Here is an 18,941-nt window from a genome sequence, read left to right on the forward strand (position 1 = left end):
ATGGGGTGCACTACACAGCAGCACCAGATAGTCCACAATGCACCATATAGGGCTCAATAAGGGCCCCAATCACCAAGTCAGCTTTGTGGTTAATCAGTCAGGGGTTACGCCATTAAAGCTTCAAATTTTATAGAGCAATTGTCACCTTTATACTACACTGGGGGATGTCAAAGTGAAAGTCACAGTTATTAAATTTAGGAACATAACTAGAGTTTGTCAAAGAAAATAACTGGAAAAAAAACCCCCACATTTCCCCATTGCGTTTCCTGGAATGGTTTCCTCAACGTAAGGATATGCAAACCAACCCCAATAGGGGAGAACCGACAATTTACTTTCCTCTTGATTTACATGTCGCTCGGCTCCATAAGGGCAGAGATGTAGTTTATATCTGTGAATGGGGGAAATTTAAAGAACCTGACATACACCCCTTGGCTAAGCAGGAACAAATCTGAATAAAAATCTGAATAATTAACTAAATTCACTAAAGTATTTAAGTCAATCTATAAGATCTGGATCACCTAATAAAATGGGGTTTCCAGGAATAGTGAAAACCCACAGGGGGCTGCCCGTTCCACGTCCTTCATATTTTTGGCCTGCTCTTGGTATGAAGTCCTGGGTAGTCACAGGACCTGATTCAATCAATGAGTGGCCTCCTTAGACCACAGGACGTCACTTCCATTTTCCAGGGGCCTTCTCTTCCGCTGCTTGAGGAGGCCACTCATTGGAAGAAGCAGTTCCGGTTTTCCCCCCCCTGGAACTTCCGGACCTTGTGTGTGAAGGGTTCTACATCACATGTATGCCTGTGCCAGTGAGTAATTCATGGATAAGAGGTTCACTGTATCCTCTTTGTCTAGTTTTACAAATGGAAGAGGGCGATGGGTTGGGTTGCAAATCTCAGTGAGGGTACCCTAGGCACATTTAGCACAAATACAAATAAAAGTCAGAGGGAATCTGTTAGAGGTGACAGGAGGGGGCTATACATACTAAAAGGGTACCTAATAAGTTTGGGGATTAAACTCTGGTTTATTCTTGGAGTTGCCTGCTATGTCACAACAACAAAGTCCAGATCCAGGAGGCTGCAGCTTCCCCTTTTGCAGGATGACTTTGCCTCATCCCAGTCGCCTTCCCTTTCCTAGCAGAACTGGACTTTCAGGGTGTAGTTTACATTTGACTAGCTTCCCTCCGCCCTGAATATAACAATTAGCCGGGGCTGTAGCTGCTGTGTCACACTATCCAGTCCTCCCAGGACCCAGGAGAGACTGCGGCATCATCCTCACATTATGTCCTGTCACTGCCAGGCCACAACGAAATCTCATTACACGGCTTCAAGGGTGATTAATCCTGAAACATCTTCGGAATTGTCCGGCCTGATGGAGAGCACTGCACTGACACACTGTGACGCTGCTCCACATGGACAGTGTTACAGTTTCAGATAACCCATTCATTATATAATGAAATTAAAAGCTTTTTAACACTAAAGACAAATATGCCCTAATCTCAGGATAGGAAGTAAACACCAAATTCTTGGAAGCTCCATTAGTTGGGACCGCCAGCAACTGGGAGAATGGGGAAAGAGTTGCACATACTGTATGTGACCTGAACGTTATGTACTCCTATAGGGCCACCTGGACGGTGCTAGATCCAGGAGATAGATTTAGAGCCCAGAAGAGGCAAGAGGAACTCTGATCTGCAGATAGGGGAGGGGGGGACCACCCTTTTAAAATTGCCCATAGATCTGCTCAGATTTTCTCAGGGGAAGGGTGAAAATGGACGGCCTTCACTGCTGGGGCCAAGACTCCTTATATCATAGCGATATATAATCATGATTATAGCTCAGTTGGTCCATGATTCACAGACCAACCACAACCGTGTGTTTTAACCCCAAGCCGCAGACAGCAAAGCATTTAAAGTATTGTCCCAGTCCGTCAGAAGATTAGCTATAACATACATGTAAGGGTTTAGGCCATAATAACTACCCTGTTTCCCCGAAAATAAGACAGTGTCTTATATTAATTTTTGCTCCTTAAAAGGCACTAGGTCTTATTTTCAGGGGATGTCTTATTTTTCTATGAACAAGAATTTACATTTATTGATGAACAAAAAAATCTTCTAAAGCATCCTTATAACTCTCCAAACTCTGAATTATTGGAATATTTGGCCCCATTCTCTCATGTTTTTGCAATAGCACTTTCCTTAAATGACCACTTAATGTCCATGTAGCTGCTTGTAACTTATTTGTCCTTCAACAGTCTGCAATTCTTCACCCATATCACAACCTATTGCAGCATCTAAAAAAAATCTACTAATACTAATGCACGGCTTGAAGGGAGGTGCTGCAATGACTGCCACTCGGTCTTATTTTCAGGGGAGGCCTTATAGTTCTAAGATTGAACAAAATTGTACTAGGTCTTATTTTCGGGGGATGTCCTATTTTAGGGGAAACAGGGTATACAGGCAGTCCCCGGGTTACATACAAGATAGGGTCCGTAGGTTTGTTCTTAAGTTGAATTTGTATGTAAGTTGGAACTGTATATTTTATAATGGTAGATCCAGACAAAAAATTTTTTTGCCCCACTGACAATTGGTGTTTCAAAATTTTGTGCTGTAATTGGACCAAGGATTATCAATAAAGCTTCATTACAGACACCTTACAGCTGATCATTGCAGTCTGGGACTATAGTAACATCCAGAGAGCTTCACGAGAGGTCGCAGTGGGCAGAGGGGTCCGTCTTTAACTATGGGTCATCTGTAAGTAGGGTGTCCTTAAGTAGGTGGACACAAGCTTTTTCCCTACTAGCCCGGCATACGCTGCATATAACTCTTATGGCAGGCTATAGTAGACAGCACAGAAAATTTATTGCAGTTTTTCTACTTTCACAAACATCCAAATACTTAAAAGGCGTCTGTCACCTATTTCTTTTTTTGGAAAATGCTGGATTACCTTAGGTCTTTTTGGAAGAGGTCAATGGGTTGTTAGGCAAAATATTATGGACCAAATTCTCCTTAAAATGGCACGTAATTCAGTGCCACAAACACAGCCATGTCCATATACTCTATATAAATGGGGTGTCCTCCCCTCTAAGAGGTTTTAAAGGGGGCATCTAATAAACCCTGACCGTCCATATGTTTTATAGATGCCAATTACTGTCAATGTGCTATTTGAAGGAATACAATATAACAAACAATTAATAGTTGTCATATGGCAGGACGCTTTTTTATTTTTTTTGGATAATTTACACTCAAGTAGCCCAAGGCTAATGTAGAGTAAATTACAAACATCCAGAGGTCTGTTTGTAACTAGGGGTCATCTGTAAGTCAGGTGTTCTTAAGTAGGAAGTCGGGACCGCCTGTATATAAACTTGCATCAGTACCAGTCTTGATTCAAAGGACACAACCAATAATAATGAAACATGGACGTCAAATGTATCCCAACCGAAAACGAGCCTTAGATAGTAAACAGTGATTCTTATATTCTCCTGCTCGCAGCAGAGCACTACAAGGTGTAAGTGCGGCACTCACCTGAGCTCCTACCAGCTGCAACAAGGCAGAGTTGACAGGAAGCAACTCAATGTCTGTGTTTATGGTGGTCTGGTCGAACGGACAAGCCTTGCGGTGAAGCTTGTTCAGGCACATCTTGCAAACTGTGTGCCCGCAGCCCAAGCTGATGGGTTTCCGGATGGTTTCGTCGAAGGTCTGCGTGCAAATGGGGCAGGACAGGAAGTCGGTCCATTGTGGAGCTTGTACAGGCATGTTGTCCCACTTTAAAATAGGAGCTTGCAAAGCAAAGGGTAAGGGAGCTTAAGCACAGATTCCACTGGAATCAAAAAACCTTTCCAAAATAAAGTTTGTCTTTCTTATATATCTTCTGTAAATACAGACAGTCAGCACATAGTGGAGTATGTGACCTAGGAGAGAGAAAGGAGAGAGCTGGTGAGAGCAGGACACGGACAAAGAATGCAATGCAATTATATAGCAACAATAATCAACACAACCCCAGTCCAACCAATTACACTCCAACCTGTGGGTCTGACACCTAGACTCAGCACTAATCAGCTCATCCATCGCTCTTCAAACCTGGGATGGATGGCTGTGGAAGGTGGGCAGCACATGCTCCGATTCACCGACCCAAAGCAGTTGTGCGCTTTAAAAGGGAACCTGTCAGCTACTTTTACCCCACTTAAAGGGCATCTACCACCAGGATAAAAGACTATATGCAGCCTGAGGGCCTCTAGGCTCCATTAACACCTATGCAGCATGGAGCCCCTAAGGCTCATTTGCATACAATGCTTCATCCTGGTGGTAGATACCCTCTCAAGAAAGGTATAAAATGTTCTTTCTAAAATCCCCGCTTTTATGTGAAGTCTAGACGAGTTTACCAAAAGAAAAATAAATCATTCAAGTAAAAGTTGATCCGTTAAGAATCATCTTTGTCTGAGATGAGTCACGTTTAGAGGCTGGAGACGTGGAGTCCCTTCAGAAGCCCCTATCTTCAGTTCTATAGCACCTAGAAACATGTTGTGGTGTCACAACATCTCATCTCATCTTTTAGTCTGCATCAAGCTTGTGGTTCTGCAATCTACAGAGCTGGAGATCTAGGCAGACAAAGAAATAGATAGGAATTTGAGTTGCAGATAAAGATCCAGTTCTGGCCCATTTCTTTAACTGTATCTGTATCTGTCCTGAAGCTCACAGAACCACATGATGCAAACTGAAGGATGAGAAACCTTGCTTCTAGTTACTATAAAACCCAAAGATTTGGGACGCTCCTGGCGCAGGTTCTAAACTCGACTCATCTCAGGCAAATATGACTCTTCTCTGCTCATTCTGAGGATTTATTATTTATTTATTTTATAAACCGGTATAAAAGAGGGAAATGACTTTTTATACCCTACCGGAGGGGGCTGGGAGTTTAAAGGGGTAAAAGCAGGGAACACACGGTGGCGGAGTGAGTAGCACTTCTGCCTTGCAGCACTGGGGTCCTGGGTTCGAATCCCACTCAGGTCAACATCTGCAAAGAGTTTGTATGTTCTCTCCGTGTTTGCGTGGGTTTCCTCCGGGTACTCCGGTTTCCTCCCACACTTCAAAACATACTGTTAGGCTGTTTAGATTGTGAGCCCCATGGGGACAGGGACCAATTTGACATGCTTGTGCAGCGCTGCATAATCTGTGTGCGCTATATAAATAAAGAATTATTATTATTATTATTTAACAGGTTCCCTTTAAGAAGAATCAGCTGGTAAAAAGTTTTTTTTATTGCAATGCTCCCTGGGTAAAGAATGCAACCTATAGATTGGTAGTTATTCCATCTGTATAATGCACACAGATGTGAGGTCATACACTGGATTACAAAAGACGGTTGAGAAACGTTATGACGTTGCAGTAATCCAGCAGCATTTATGTACCGCCTAATAAATCTTATGAGGCCGCCGCTTTTCTGCAGATCAAAGGACGCCCCTTATCCATACACGCAATGTGGGCCGCCACCGTAGACCCAAGCAATGACTCACATTTGGTCTACATGTGGTTCCCAGATACTTTGGCGGCACCTTGCCCTGCCTCATTAACCCCTTCAGCGACAAAGTGACTCATCAAAGCAGGAAGATCCACCCGGAAGAAAAAAAAAAAAACACACACACAAAAATACTAAAAATGGGTCATGTGTGACCTGTGACTCAGAAGGAAGCTCACGCCAGCAACAGATCTATAGACAGAAATGACACTCGCTTCTTGTGACCCCCCCCCCCCAAATGGGCGATAAAGGTCGTCTTACAAACGGTTAAGAATAGAGCGGCTGTGACCCCCGGGGCGGCACGTGGGGCGAGACATATATAGACCGGCAGTAGCAGCGCAGAACACAGTCCATATGACAGGACAGGACACCACAGATACAAAAGCCCTATACAGAGACGGCCAGGGGTCCGGAGCAACCAATGACTACACGGATACGGGAAAGACATGGAGACGGATTCCCCTTACAGAAGTTGAGCAGGGCGGCTCTCCTGAGGTCATCACCACCAAGACACATCTCAGCAGCCTGAAAGCCAAAAGCTATTCAGACACATACAAGGACCTATGAAGATTTTGTAAAATGTCAGCTACTACAGCAGGATAGCCCCCGATGACCCCCGGGTGGCCTCTTCATTTCCTCCTTCTGTGACCGCAAACAACCAATGTGTGGTCCGTTCTTGTGGTCCATGTGTCATCAGGGTGTAATCTGTATGTCCACAAAGATACTTCAGACTGTCACCCATTTTTGCATAGCCGCAAAAACAACAATTAAAAAAAACCCTAGAGGCTGGCAAATAATCGCACTAGCTTGTTCCAACTTCTCGAAAGGTCACACAATTGTGTTATCCAGAAACATGGAGGAAAGGAAATCTACAGTACCATCAAATTCAATCATGATAAACCCTGGATACTTACTGTAGTAATCTGCTTATATTTGTTATCCATGGCCTCCTTCCTTCTAAAATCAACTTTTATTATGCCAAAGAGCCTGAAAAGATCTGGAGGGTGTTACCAGAGCCTCTCCGTACTGCAGCTTCACGGGCTGTTACACGGTCTCTCCCTCCTGCTCCCTAATCACTTCCTTACCCCATCCCTCTTCCTTCTGTAACCTCATGGCTGGATCTATGAGTAAGTGTCCCTTGTTTATCATGATGGATTTTGATGGGCGATTCCCTTCAAAACCACTACAACTGGATACCACATCCCCACGTCCAGTAATGGACGGCACCAGTATTTATAGGCGTTGATGTGAAACAGAATCGCGTGCCACCACATCCTAGTCAGCGGTCCTGGGGTTGCACGATATTAAAGGAAATCTACAAACAAAATCCATTAGGGACACTTACTCATAGATCCAGGCACCGGGACTGTGGTAATCTTCTTATATGTATTATCCATGGCCTCCTTCCTTCTAAAATCAACTTTTACAATTATGTTAATAAGACTGAAGGGCCTTTGGGGGCGTGTCCAAAGCCATTCTAAAACCAACTTTTTAAAAGATGCTAAGGAGCCTAAAATCTGAGTGGGCATCTCTAGCACCTCTCCATACTGAAGTTACAATAAGGAGAACATGTTTAACAAGCCCCTGCTTCCCCTCCTTCTCCCCCAGGAGGAGGGGAGGACCAGTCATTATAACAGCCTGTGAATCTGCAGAACGGAGTGGCTCTAGAGACTCTCATCAGACTTTAAGCTAATTAGTATTGTTTTAAGAGTTCATTTTAGAAGTGATAACAAATATAAGAAGAGAACCACAGTCCCGGTGCCCGGATCTATAAGTAAGTGGTTCATCATGATGGATTTTGGGTGCCCTATTCCCAGGAAAATCCCAGGACCTGTGTAGAAACTGACTTTCTTGCATGGAAATGTTGTGATCCACAATCCCCCGCTGATCAGTTTCTGCTTTTCCCCACATTGAGTCAATGGGATTTGTTATAACATCTTATTGGCTGCGGCTGTTACGTGCTGCAGATTTTCTGCGTGGATATCCCGCAGCGCGGGAGTCCTGTGGAACGTAGCCGACGCTTCTACCCTAAATGTCTGACCTGTGACTGCACTGATAGTGAAAGCAGTGATGAAGGGCGGCTACACAAGATGATATGTGATACTTAGCCCGAGGTGGGCAAGTGGCGGGGAGTCACATGCTCCTAACATGATGCATCAACATGTATAAATCTAGTGTGGAATTCACAGCCCACACCCAGGTCCTGGTGTCTATAGAGGACAAGGTATATGGGGGGGGGGGACAACCCCTCACCTTATACTTACCACCCAGAGAGAGTCTCAGGATCAGTGCCATCAGCGGTTCTTGGCAATGTCCTCACATTTTGTCCCTCGGGAGCGCTGGGTGCAGGAATTGTGCTCAGTTTTATGCAATTAACACGAGGTTGATGTAATACTTCCTAATAATGGACTGTGTAGAGAAGTCTATGATGGATATGGATGAACCAAAAGACTAGTTACCCCAATTGGAATTTACACGCCGCTATCTGGTATGATAATCCATCCTATGAACCGGTGAAGATTTCCTGTAATGTCGCTCATCTCCCCCGCTATAATCTCAGGCCTGTATATACTAGAGGTCTGTATGCGGATCTGCAGCTCCTATGGCTGGGAGTATATACTTAGAGGAATCTAGCATCAAAATCAAACATGATAAAAACAGGGCACTTGGGTGACATACTGACCCATTGATTCCTATGGGACTGTTCACACATCAGTTTGTTTCATGTGCACAGTGAGAAAAAAAAAAGCAGCATGCACTTTTTTTCCCCCACACGTTAATCACATATGAAAATCAAAGGATCTGCAAAAATAAACATCACACAGCTGATATCTGTATGCGGTCCGTTTTTTGTCTGTCTATAACACTGCTAGGTAACCAACTGTGCAGGTCAAAAAGTAGATTAGAAAGCCACATGTTTTATGTTGGGCGGTGTGAAAAAAAAAAACTTAAAAAATACCATGACAAACGGACGTGGAAAAAACTGATGTATATACAATACCGACTGAAAACGGACCTCACAGTTCTGCATTTTTCACAGATTCAAAGCGGAGACGCCTGCCTGAATGAGCCCAGGCACCGTGACTGTGGTAACCTCCATGAATGGGCCCGAATCTCAAGAAAACAGGGCAGACTATCTAATCTAGTTATAGACGCTGTGATAGGGATCCATATTAATACTCCCAACTTACCAGTTTTATTACACTTACATTCCCCTTTACAGCTCAGAGCATTCTGTAACTCTGCATTGTTGTTCCTCTGTTATTCCTCCTGGCCGCTCATCATGTATAGAGGGATGTACACTTCCAGAAGGAATTACAGAGGGGAAAAACCAACTAGTTTTAAAGAAACTGTTATAATCTGAGAAAATACAACTATTTACTATGACATAAATGTCCGGAGATGTAAAAGTCCTCCCCTACTATCTGATGGTGAGACACAATGATTGACTAAATGTGGCCCCGGCCCCTGGAGTAGACTCCCAAGCAATTGTGTGAGCCCTTCCTACCAGCCATCTACTGTCCTAAGGCACCAGGCATCTCTCCACGGACAGTTTAAGTAAATTCAATTAAGTTAAAACTTTGAGAAATGCAGATTCAAGTTAAAGGGATTGTCCACAATTTCACAAACATGGCGGATTTCATGATACACGTGTTCATGGCATATATACATTAAACCCTTTAACCCCCCCAGAAATAAAGTAATGGAGCTGCAATATGTCGTGGTGCGCAAAGGAGCTAATGTCTAGGGATGAGCGGACTCCACGTTCGCTTTCGGAGTTGGGGTTCACCCGCCTGACACTGACATATTGCCGGAATGGCGGTTGAACAGCCAATTGAACAAACAGACGCCCCCAAAAAATAGCCATGGCTATGATTGGCCAAGGGTGTCCCCCCATCCAATCATAGCCATGGCTAGTTGCTAATGAATAACTTCAAGGAAAATCCCTCTAAAACATGTTGTAGGAATAATTGTTACTTCTACTATTCTAAGAACCTTATTGTGTCCCTGATAACTTTGCATCTCTTATACGGCAATAATTACTTACAGGCTGATTAAAGGGAACCAGCATTTTAAAGGGATCAAGTTTGTAAGAGCACCGTGGTCTCCTCACTACAGTGACACGCAATGTATAGTGGCTACGCTTGGTATTGCAGTGTGACCCCTTTCACGCTCTGAAATTAACGCTGCACTTACCGAAGCACCATGACCCCTTTAATCAGACAATCATTACAAAAAATATATATATATTACAGAATACCCCTTTAATTCTGGTCCATACAAAATCAGAGCAAGTACCGTAATTGAAAAATTAAGCTTACGTCTGTATATTTGGGAAGTGCACAGCCAGCGATTCCTTAATATACTTTCCTTTCTTTAATTGCCCGCAGTCCATCAGGCCTCAATAACAGGAGCGCGTTACACTGTAATATCTCCGCTGTACTATCTGCGTTCACTTCTTTTACTATTTCGCCGTTCTACTAAATATTCGCCATTTACAAGAAGCAATAACCAACTCGATATGGACAGCGAGATGTAGACATGACAAGTGACCCTCATGAGCCAGAGGGGGTTGTTCAGGATCATTCAGGACAACAATTGAAAATATGAAAAGTAACAATTACTTATAAGTCGCTGTAGAGTTGTGGCGGATCGATTGTCGGAAACCAGGGAATGAGTGATCGCGGCCATCCTGGAGAGTACAGGGATTGCACAGATACGGATTATCCATCATTGTGTGATGGAGACGGGGATCAGGCGTCCTTATAGTACAGAGAACAACTTATTATGGAGCACAATGCAGCGATTCATGTCAAATCGAGTAGGAGTAGAAAGCCGTCATACAACACGGGTGCTGCAACCGGAGAAGCCCGTGCCCGTAGCCTGGGCAAGACTGGCAAGCAATAAACCCAAACATCAAGTCTCAATCCCTACACAATGCTGTCACCCCGGCTCTTCCCATCAGAGGTTACACAATATCCCACACCCAGCGCTGCACAGATGACAACAAGCTGCCCGCCGTATGCAGGGGGCGCTCCTGCCCCTCCAGAGTCACTCACCAGTATTCTTCCCCTCCATCGAGCGGCCACAAGCCCAGAGGGAGGGGGAGCACGGGTCCCTTCCCTGGCCTGAGAGCACCTCAGCGCTATAAACTTCATGTACTCAGCCCTGCTTCCTCATTCCTGCAAGTTATTTTGCAACGCCCTCCTTAAAGGGGCAGCGCCTCTCACATGAAAAGAGGAAGTGAGCAGCAATAATAATGTCACGGTAAGAATGACAATAGTCAATCTGCTTGGAGAGAATGGGGGAAGGGGATGGGGATATTTGGTACACTGGATACCCCCCTCCATAGTAGGACGCGTGCTCAGGTTTTGTTCAGACTTCCCTTGCATTTCTATTGTTGTAGATGCCAATACACATGGCAGCCCCTCACCCCCCCCCCCCCCTCCTGTGTAGTTTCTCTTGCCACCTCTTTCCGCCCCCTCAGATCGCTTTGCTGCATATATAGGGCTTTTTTTTTTTGTTCTTGTTGTATTGCTGTCATTGTGAAAACCGCACAATGTATGAATGCATAATACATGAGACACGTGCAACAAGACACTTGGGGTAGAAGCTGTGAATCTGCTTCATTCAAGCCTTTCCCGGAACAGAAAAACACACGCGAGAAAGCATAAAATATACATAAAACAGAAAAATGACCGGCGAATACAAGACATTGCAACAATTTAGAAAGGAGGCCATAGATTTTACATTAAAGGGGTTGTCTGGAGGTTGGAAAACATGAACATGGGTTGGGTCGGTATTGTAACTCCGCTGTATAGGGATGAGCTTAGCTAAATAGCAATAACAGCTACGCATGGTTAGCTATGGCGCTGTTTTTTGGAAGAAAGCAGCCATGTTTTTGAACAGCTGGACAACCCCTTTAAGGGTGCAGTCATGCGTGGCTAGAAATGCACAGCTGGCGCCTGAGGGCGGTCTTTGGTCCATTCACGTGTGCATGTGAGCGGTAACTAGCACCAAATGTCTTGCATTTAAATGTATATATACAGATGACACTGGGGCTTATTTACTAAGGGTCCACGGCCGCACTTTCGTCGGGTTTTCCAACATTTTCGAGATTTGAAACAACTTTGACAGGCATTTAACTGGGGATTGTGTCGCACAATATCTGGCTTTCATGCAACAGAAATTGGGGGCGGCCTAATTTCGACTGATTCGGACTGAGCGCGGGATTAAACATTCAAATTGTGTCGCAAGACAATGCACTTACATAAACCAGGAGGAAGAAGGTGAACTCTGGCAGATTTAAGCGGGGAAGAGACACATGACGTCCGTAGTGGTGGACCAATTGCAACTTTGAAATCGCTATAGAACTGGACCCAAATACCTGCAGAATTCAGAATGTTTCTTGCCACTGAGAAAATGGTGCAGAAACCCTTTTAGTCTCATGTGGGCAAATCTTTAGGCGTCACATCTGTGTAAAGTACATAATGGGGGTCATTTACTAAGGGCTTGAATCGCTTTTTTTCACTGGGTTTCCCGAAAATTACAGTTTTGCACCAAATTGCCCCGGGTTTTTGGTGCACGCGATCGGATTGTGGCACATCGGGGGGCATGGCCGTCGGGAAAACCCGACGGATTCGGAAAAAACACGGAATTTTTTATTTTTTTTTAAATTGTGTCGCTTGACACGCACTTACCTGCACCCAGGATAGCTTGGTGAACTCCGTCGGACTTCAGTGCAGCAGCGACACCTGGTGGACATCGGCACATTACCTTAGTGAATTGCTGGAAGACACGAATCAGTGTCGGAGAACCCGCCGCTGGATTGCGAATGGCCCGGGTAAGTAAATCTGCCCCAATGTGTACTTAGAGGGATTGTCCACAGGATAGGAGATGACTTGATGCTCAGTGGGGGTCTCAATGCTGGGACCCCCATGGATCAAGAGAACAGGAGTCTGCTATTGATTCCTATTCATCTCTATAGTGCTGATGGACACATAGTCCGCTGTCTCTATCAGTTCCAGATTAAAGAAACCTCATGGACCCCCAATGGCGACAATGGGGTCCTTCAATTGTAGCAATGTGGCCAAGCACTAAGGCGATGGTCAATTCCTGAATCATGGACCAGGAAGTGTAATGCAGCATTACTGAAGTACTGCTGTAACATGACTACCATGAATGACTCTACCGGGAGTCACGGCCATCACCACCGGGCTATGAAAATCTGCGTATAATCGCCTATTTTAAAAGGAGAACTAGAGCCGCCCAATAACCATTACTAATATTTAATGTGAGCCATATCCTACACAACACTTGCTGTAACTACAGATGACCCAAGCATCATAATACTATAAACTACTGTACAGTAAGGCTAAAATCAGCTTTCCGGTTATTCCTGTCCTCTTCATCACACATGGGAGTCGCTCGTCGTACTTCAGCGACTTTGCCGGTTACATGTGGGATGCGTCTTGTCTTTTAATTATGTCTCCGAGTGAGTAAACCACTTCAACTTGAAGATAAACCTAAAAATAACTTCAACCGCAAAAAAATATATAAATACATTTTATCGCAGGGTTCTCCAGGACACTTAAAGGGGTTGTCCGGATTGGTGGGAACCCGACCTAAATCAGCAAGTTCAGACTTAAAGGGTTTGTGTAGGGTTTAAAAAACATGGCTGCTTTCTTCCAAAAACAGCTCCTTGCGTTACCGAGGATAATCCATTTCCTTAGGTTTTATTGGGTTTTTTTTAAAAATACATTTTAAAAAATGAAATCCTTGAGTACATAAAATAAATAAATTTGGATTCACCATCTTCTGACGCTAATAATTTTTTCATACGTTCATGTACCGAGCTGTGTGAGGTGTCATGTTTTGCAGGATGAGCGGACGTTTTCATTGCTACCATTTTGAGGACTGTACGACCTTTTGATCACTTTTTGTCAATTTATTTAAAATGTTTCAAAATGGCAAAAAAAAAATGGCGCTCCGGACATCCGTACTCTATTTTCCGTTACGGGGTTCAGCGCAGAGAGAAACCGTTATTATATTTTGATAGATTAGGCATTTTGGGAACATGTTTATGATTTCTAGGGAAAGGGGGCGATTTGAACTTTTAGATTTTATAATTTACTTCTACTGATTTAAATCGCACATTGGGGCAGATTTACTTACCCGGTCCATTCGCGATCCAGCGTCGCGTTCTCTGCGCTGGATTCGGGTCCGGCCGGGATTCATTAAGGCAGTTCCTCCGCCGTCCACCAGGCGGGGGTGCTGTGCAGAAAATCATCGGAACGCGCTGGAGTTCACCGGCTCGGGCTGAGTGAAGGTAAGTGCAAGCTCCGCAACCGTATTTTTTTTTTTTTTTTTTAAATGCGGCGGTTTTTCCGAATCCATCGGGTTTTCGTTCTGCCATGCCCCCCGATTTCCGTCGGGTGCATGCCAGCGCCGATGCGCCACAATCCGATTCGCATGCACCAAAATCCCGGGGCAATTCAGGGGAAATTGGCGCAAATCGGAAATATTCGGGTAACACGTCGGGAAAACGCAAATCGGGCCCTTAGTAAATGACCCCCATTGTATCAGATCAGGAGGAATGGGAGGGGCTGTCATATCCCTGTGTAGTCTCTTCCGAAGTACATATACTTTCAATGGACAGATATACAGGCAGTCCCCTACTTAAGGACACCCAACTTACCAACGACCCCTAGTTAAAGACGGACCCTACTGTGATCTCTGGTGAAGCTCTCTAAATGCTATTACTATAGTCCCAGACTGTAATGATCAGCTGTAAGGTATCTGTAATGAAGCTTTATTCATAATCATTCCTCCCATTGCAGCAAAAATAATTGAAAATCCAATTGTCACTGGGGCAAAAAAGTTTTTGGTCTGGAACTACAAAACTTATAAAATAAACAGTTTCGACTTGCATACAAATTCAATTTAAAAACAAAATCTATGGAACCCCATCTTATATGTAACTCGGGGACTGCCTGTACATTAAGAGACCATATGTAAAGGCCATGGGAGGGTAGCGGAGCAGCTGCCATCAAGTTTTATTGCAGACAGGATCTGCTGCACGTGTATAAAGGGCAGGGGACCATCTGCTGACACCCTCCCTCACATCCAGAACAGGGAGAGCCGGTCCTTAAAGACAAGACCATATGGCGACTGCATTAAAAGAGTCATTACTTCAAAAATAATGTCCATAAGGTGTATTAGTCCAGTCTTCCTGGGTCACACTTTTGGTGCCCCCTCTGGCTTGAGGAGCCATGGCTATCCAGAGAAGTCGCCTACAAGTCCATTGCAGAGCAATTATAGTACAGGCAGTCCCCTACTTAAGAACACCTGACTTACAGACAACCCCTAGTTACAAACGGACCTCTGGGTGTTGATAATTTATTGTACTTTAGCCTTAGGCTACAATAATCAGCTATAACACTTATCACAGGCGTCTGTAATGAAGCTTTAGTGTTAATCCTGGTTCTTATGACAACCCAGCATTTTTAAAATCCAATTGTCACAGAGACCAAAAAAGTTCTGGCTGGGATTACAATGATAAAATATACAGTTCTGACTTACATACAAATTCAACTTAAGAACAAACCTACAGAACCTATCTTGTATGTAACCCGGGGACTACCTGTATTACCAGGCAGCCATTCTCCTGCCCGTCTTTGTGACCATGTGTATCTCTGGTTCTGTACATCACAGAACCACAAGCCTGATATGATATGAAAGATGAGATTCTTATCTTTAAAACAACACCATATTTTTAGGGACCATGGATCCTAAAAAAGGAGTGTCTGAAGTGCCCCTCTCTCTGTATCCTCAAAACTTGACTCAGCTTGGGAAAGATATGACTTCTCATTGTCACACGACTTTGGATGAGATTTTTTTGTTGTGAGATTTCACATTAACCCCTTAAGGACCTGGCCCTTTTTTCCATTTCTATTTTTCCCTCCCCACAATCAAAAATGTCTAACTTTTTTTTTTTATTCTTTGCACATAAAGAGCTGTGTGATGGCTTGTTTTCTGCGTTACGAACTGCACTTCATGGTGATCGTATTTATTCTTCCATGCCATGTACTGGGAAGTGGGAAAAATATTCCAAATGTAGTGAAATTTGTGAAAAAACGCATTAGAGACGTTTTCTTGTGGGCTTTAATTTTACGGCTTTCACTGTGCTCCCCAAATACTTTATTCTTTGGGTGGGTACGATCACGGGGATACCAAATTTGAAAAGGTTTTATAGTGTTTTCATACATTTACAAAAACTAAAACCTCCTGAACAAATTTTTTTTTTCAGATTTTGCCATCTTCTAGTGCCAATAACTTTTTTATACTTTGGTGTATGGAGCTGTGGATGATGTCAATTTTTGCGACTTCTGATGAAGTTTTCATTGCTACCATTTTTAGGTTTTTTTTAAATTATAAAACTTTTTTTTTTATTTTTACTATTTTTGAGACTCCCTAGGGTACTTTAACCCTAGGTTGTCTGATCGATCCTGTCATATACTGCCATACTACAGTATGGAAGTATATGGGTATTTTCCTCCTAATTCATTACAATGTGCAATTAGCATATAGTAATAAATGGCTTAAATCCAGACAGCCTCGGGTGTTTGGAAGACCCGAGGCTGTCATGGCAACCGATCGCCGCTCCCCGATGACGTCACCGGGAGTGACGATCTCCAACAAGATGGCGGCGCCCATGCAAAGACTTACCGGCTATGGAGAGGGCTCAGCCCGTGAGCCCTCTCCATGCACCCACAGCCGATCCGTGACATGCTATTACGTCACAGATCGTGAAAGGGTTAAAGAGGGAATTCTGGTAGGGTGGGGGATGTTTTTCTTTTTGTATGTATGTTGATGTGAAAATTTGAAAAAGAATAAAGAAATATCTGATTTAAAAAAAGGCTATTCTACAGAAAACATGTCATACTCTACTCTTGCGGCCTAACAGTTTAATGGAGTAAAATCTGAAGGTGTAGGGGGCTGCAAAATATGCTACAAAGATTTTCTTTGTAAAAAAGCAGCAGTGTTTACAAAGGTATTGTAGTTTTGAGTCAACTGTAAAAAACAAAAAAAACAAAAAACACAGTAAAAACAGGAAATAATAATAATAAAAACCACAGACAACCTAGACTTGGGCAGAAGGAAGTAAACGCACACTGATCAGACAAGTTCTCAGCCTGGTTATGATTTAACCTTTGAACTCCACAGGTAACCTCTACACCACAGCCTCAGGACCCTCAACTTATTAAGTCCCACTCCACAAAGCTCAGCAATTCTCAGATTATAAGGTAACCAGCGCCATGTAACACTACTAAATATGGTGCAAGTAGGATTAGGACAATTAAAAATCCTATACAATTCATAAAAACCAGCGCACGACTATCTTAACGGCCACAACCATCGCACCAATGACTATTTGTTCCCCAAGACGCCATAAGACGACCCAAGGATTCCCACCCCTCTCCTGTGAGGAACCGAAGAGGAAGACGACCCTCTGCCTGAGCTCATCCCCTCCTCACGTTTTTATCACAATGGCCCCCGGACCTGTGCACCACATAACAGCCTCCTGAGTCATCGTGCGAGGGGGAAACCAACTGCAACTAAACAAGTAATAAGCATTTCCCTCAAGCAGGTAAAAAGTCTCCCCGCAATGTGAACACCACAAGTGAGACAGATTTTCCACAAGAAGTCACATCTTATTACAGTAACAAGGTGAGGGAAAAGATGGAAGTTTTCGGTACCTTTCAAAAACTGTACATTTTGTTCCCTCTCGTAACCTGGTTTTAGGTTATTTCCTTGCGGTTCACACTGCAGAAAGGTTGTGGGGTTTACAGAATCAGTAATCCCAAAACCGCTCCTTCCTACCGGAGACAGGTCATTTTTCTGATCACCTTTAAAAGGACATCTACCACATCAGTTTTACCGATAGTAGACGTGTCCACAGGACTTATAACTCTATACGCTGCGATTACGGTAATATAGAGTTCTAAAAATGATGCTAAGTAGCACCCCAGCTACGTCACCGAAGTGCCTTACGTTATAATTTATTCACCCCGAGAGTGTTCTACACTAATTAGCATAATTTTCATAACTGTATATTGTGTTAATCACTGCATATAGATTTAAAATAAAAGAAGTCCTGAACTTCTCAGTAGAACGTCTTTTAAAAGGAGTTGTCTGGGAGCCCCACGGATCACGAGTACGGTGGGTCTGTACCACCGCTGTACACAAGATGACCGGACCAGACAACTGCACATGCATCGGCTGCTTCGGCAATCTTTATGGAGCCGCTGAACGATGGCGCCGCTCGGCTATCGCCATCAGTGCCACAGATGTATTGAGCACCTGGCATATAAACAACTGGCTGCTACAGTCATTTTGGGTGCAACAGAGGTACAATGGACCACCATTCTAGTAATCTGTGGGGGACCCATCAGTGAGACTCGAGTTAGGCATTATCCTGATGATAGGGCCTAACCTGCTGTCACCGGACAACCCCTTTAATGCTGCTTGGCCAAAACTTACCAGCTTTAACCCTAACGTTACATTTGGTTCTGAATAAAAGATGCAATCAGTTCACCTTGTACGCTACATCATATTAGGTCAGCACTGACTATATACCATCTATCCTGGACCTCACATACAAGTCATACAGTAGTAGGAGTCATGTAATACAGTCCTGGATAAGTAGGTACTTAGTAATGAAGGTGGGGCTCATATACTGTGAAATAGGAAATTTCCAAGATGTCTATATCATGACAGTCAAGTATCACAGAAGATCCTAAACCTAATCACACCCAAAAGGTGTCGGGTCTCTGTAAAGGGACATTCCTTCCATAATGCCTCGTTTTGGGGTAAACATCCCCCTTTATGGTAACAACAGTTAGATGCAGACGTAAAGGTTGTGTCTAAGAAGACAAAGTGTTATTGAACAATAGACATTTAAATTGTAGCTTTTTGATCCTAAACAACATGTAAAGATTGACAGTAGTCTAACACTTTACTGGGGAGAGAGGTAAACACTCTCCAACCCAAAGTAGAGCAAAGCATCACTTATCTATCCTGTGCTGTCAGCCGTGCAGACGTTACCTATAATGTAATGTAAAGAAATGTAAGACACAGACCGCCCAGTATATTCCTCCCCATACAACACATGACACTTGTGACCCCTATAGTATTTGTCAGGGAGTCTTTCCGTATCCCCGGTGATTTGTCTTTCCCCAACGCTGTTTGCGGAGCAGAGAGCGGAATAAGATTGTTGCTTAGCAACTGGTATCACAAAGAGCAAGTGACACAGCAGGATTTCCATGTTGATGTGAAGGTCCTGTCTGGTCACCCAGCGCACAAGGGCTGATGGGTCATCACAAAATGAGGGCAAATAGTATTCCCCCTGTATAGAAACATTAAAAATCCC

General features: G+C 43.8%; 1 protein-coding gene across 5 annotated transcripts in view; it reads right to left on the reverse strand.

Moving 5' to 3' along the window:
* The window catches only part of RC3H1 (ring finger and CCCH-type domains 1), a 39,447-nt gene that overhangs the window by 16,810 nt on the left and 3,696 nt on the right, over positions 1-18,941 (reverse strand). For 4 of the 5 annotated variants that reach the window (XM_072128914.1, XM_072128913.1, XM_072128911.1 and 1 more), the window contains exon 2: positions 3,520-3,905. In XM_072128914.1, coding sequence (XP_071985015.1) covers positions 3,520-3,750 — 231 coding nt within the window. In that variant the 5' untranslated portion in view covers positions 3,751-3,905. Of the gene's footprint in view, positions 1-3,519; positions 3,906-10,569; positions 10,756-18,941 lie in introns of those variants that run through there. The other variant, XM_072128912.1, reaches the window with a different exon arrangement.

The sequence above is a fragment of the Engystomops pustulosus genome, chromosome 10, assembly GCF_040894005.1.
Source record: "Engystomops pustulosus chromosome 10, aEngPut4.maternal, whole genome shotgun sequence".
NCBI lineage: Eukaryota > Metazoa > Chordata > Amphibia > Anura > Leptodactylidae > Engystomops > Engystomops pustulosus.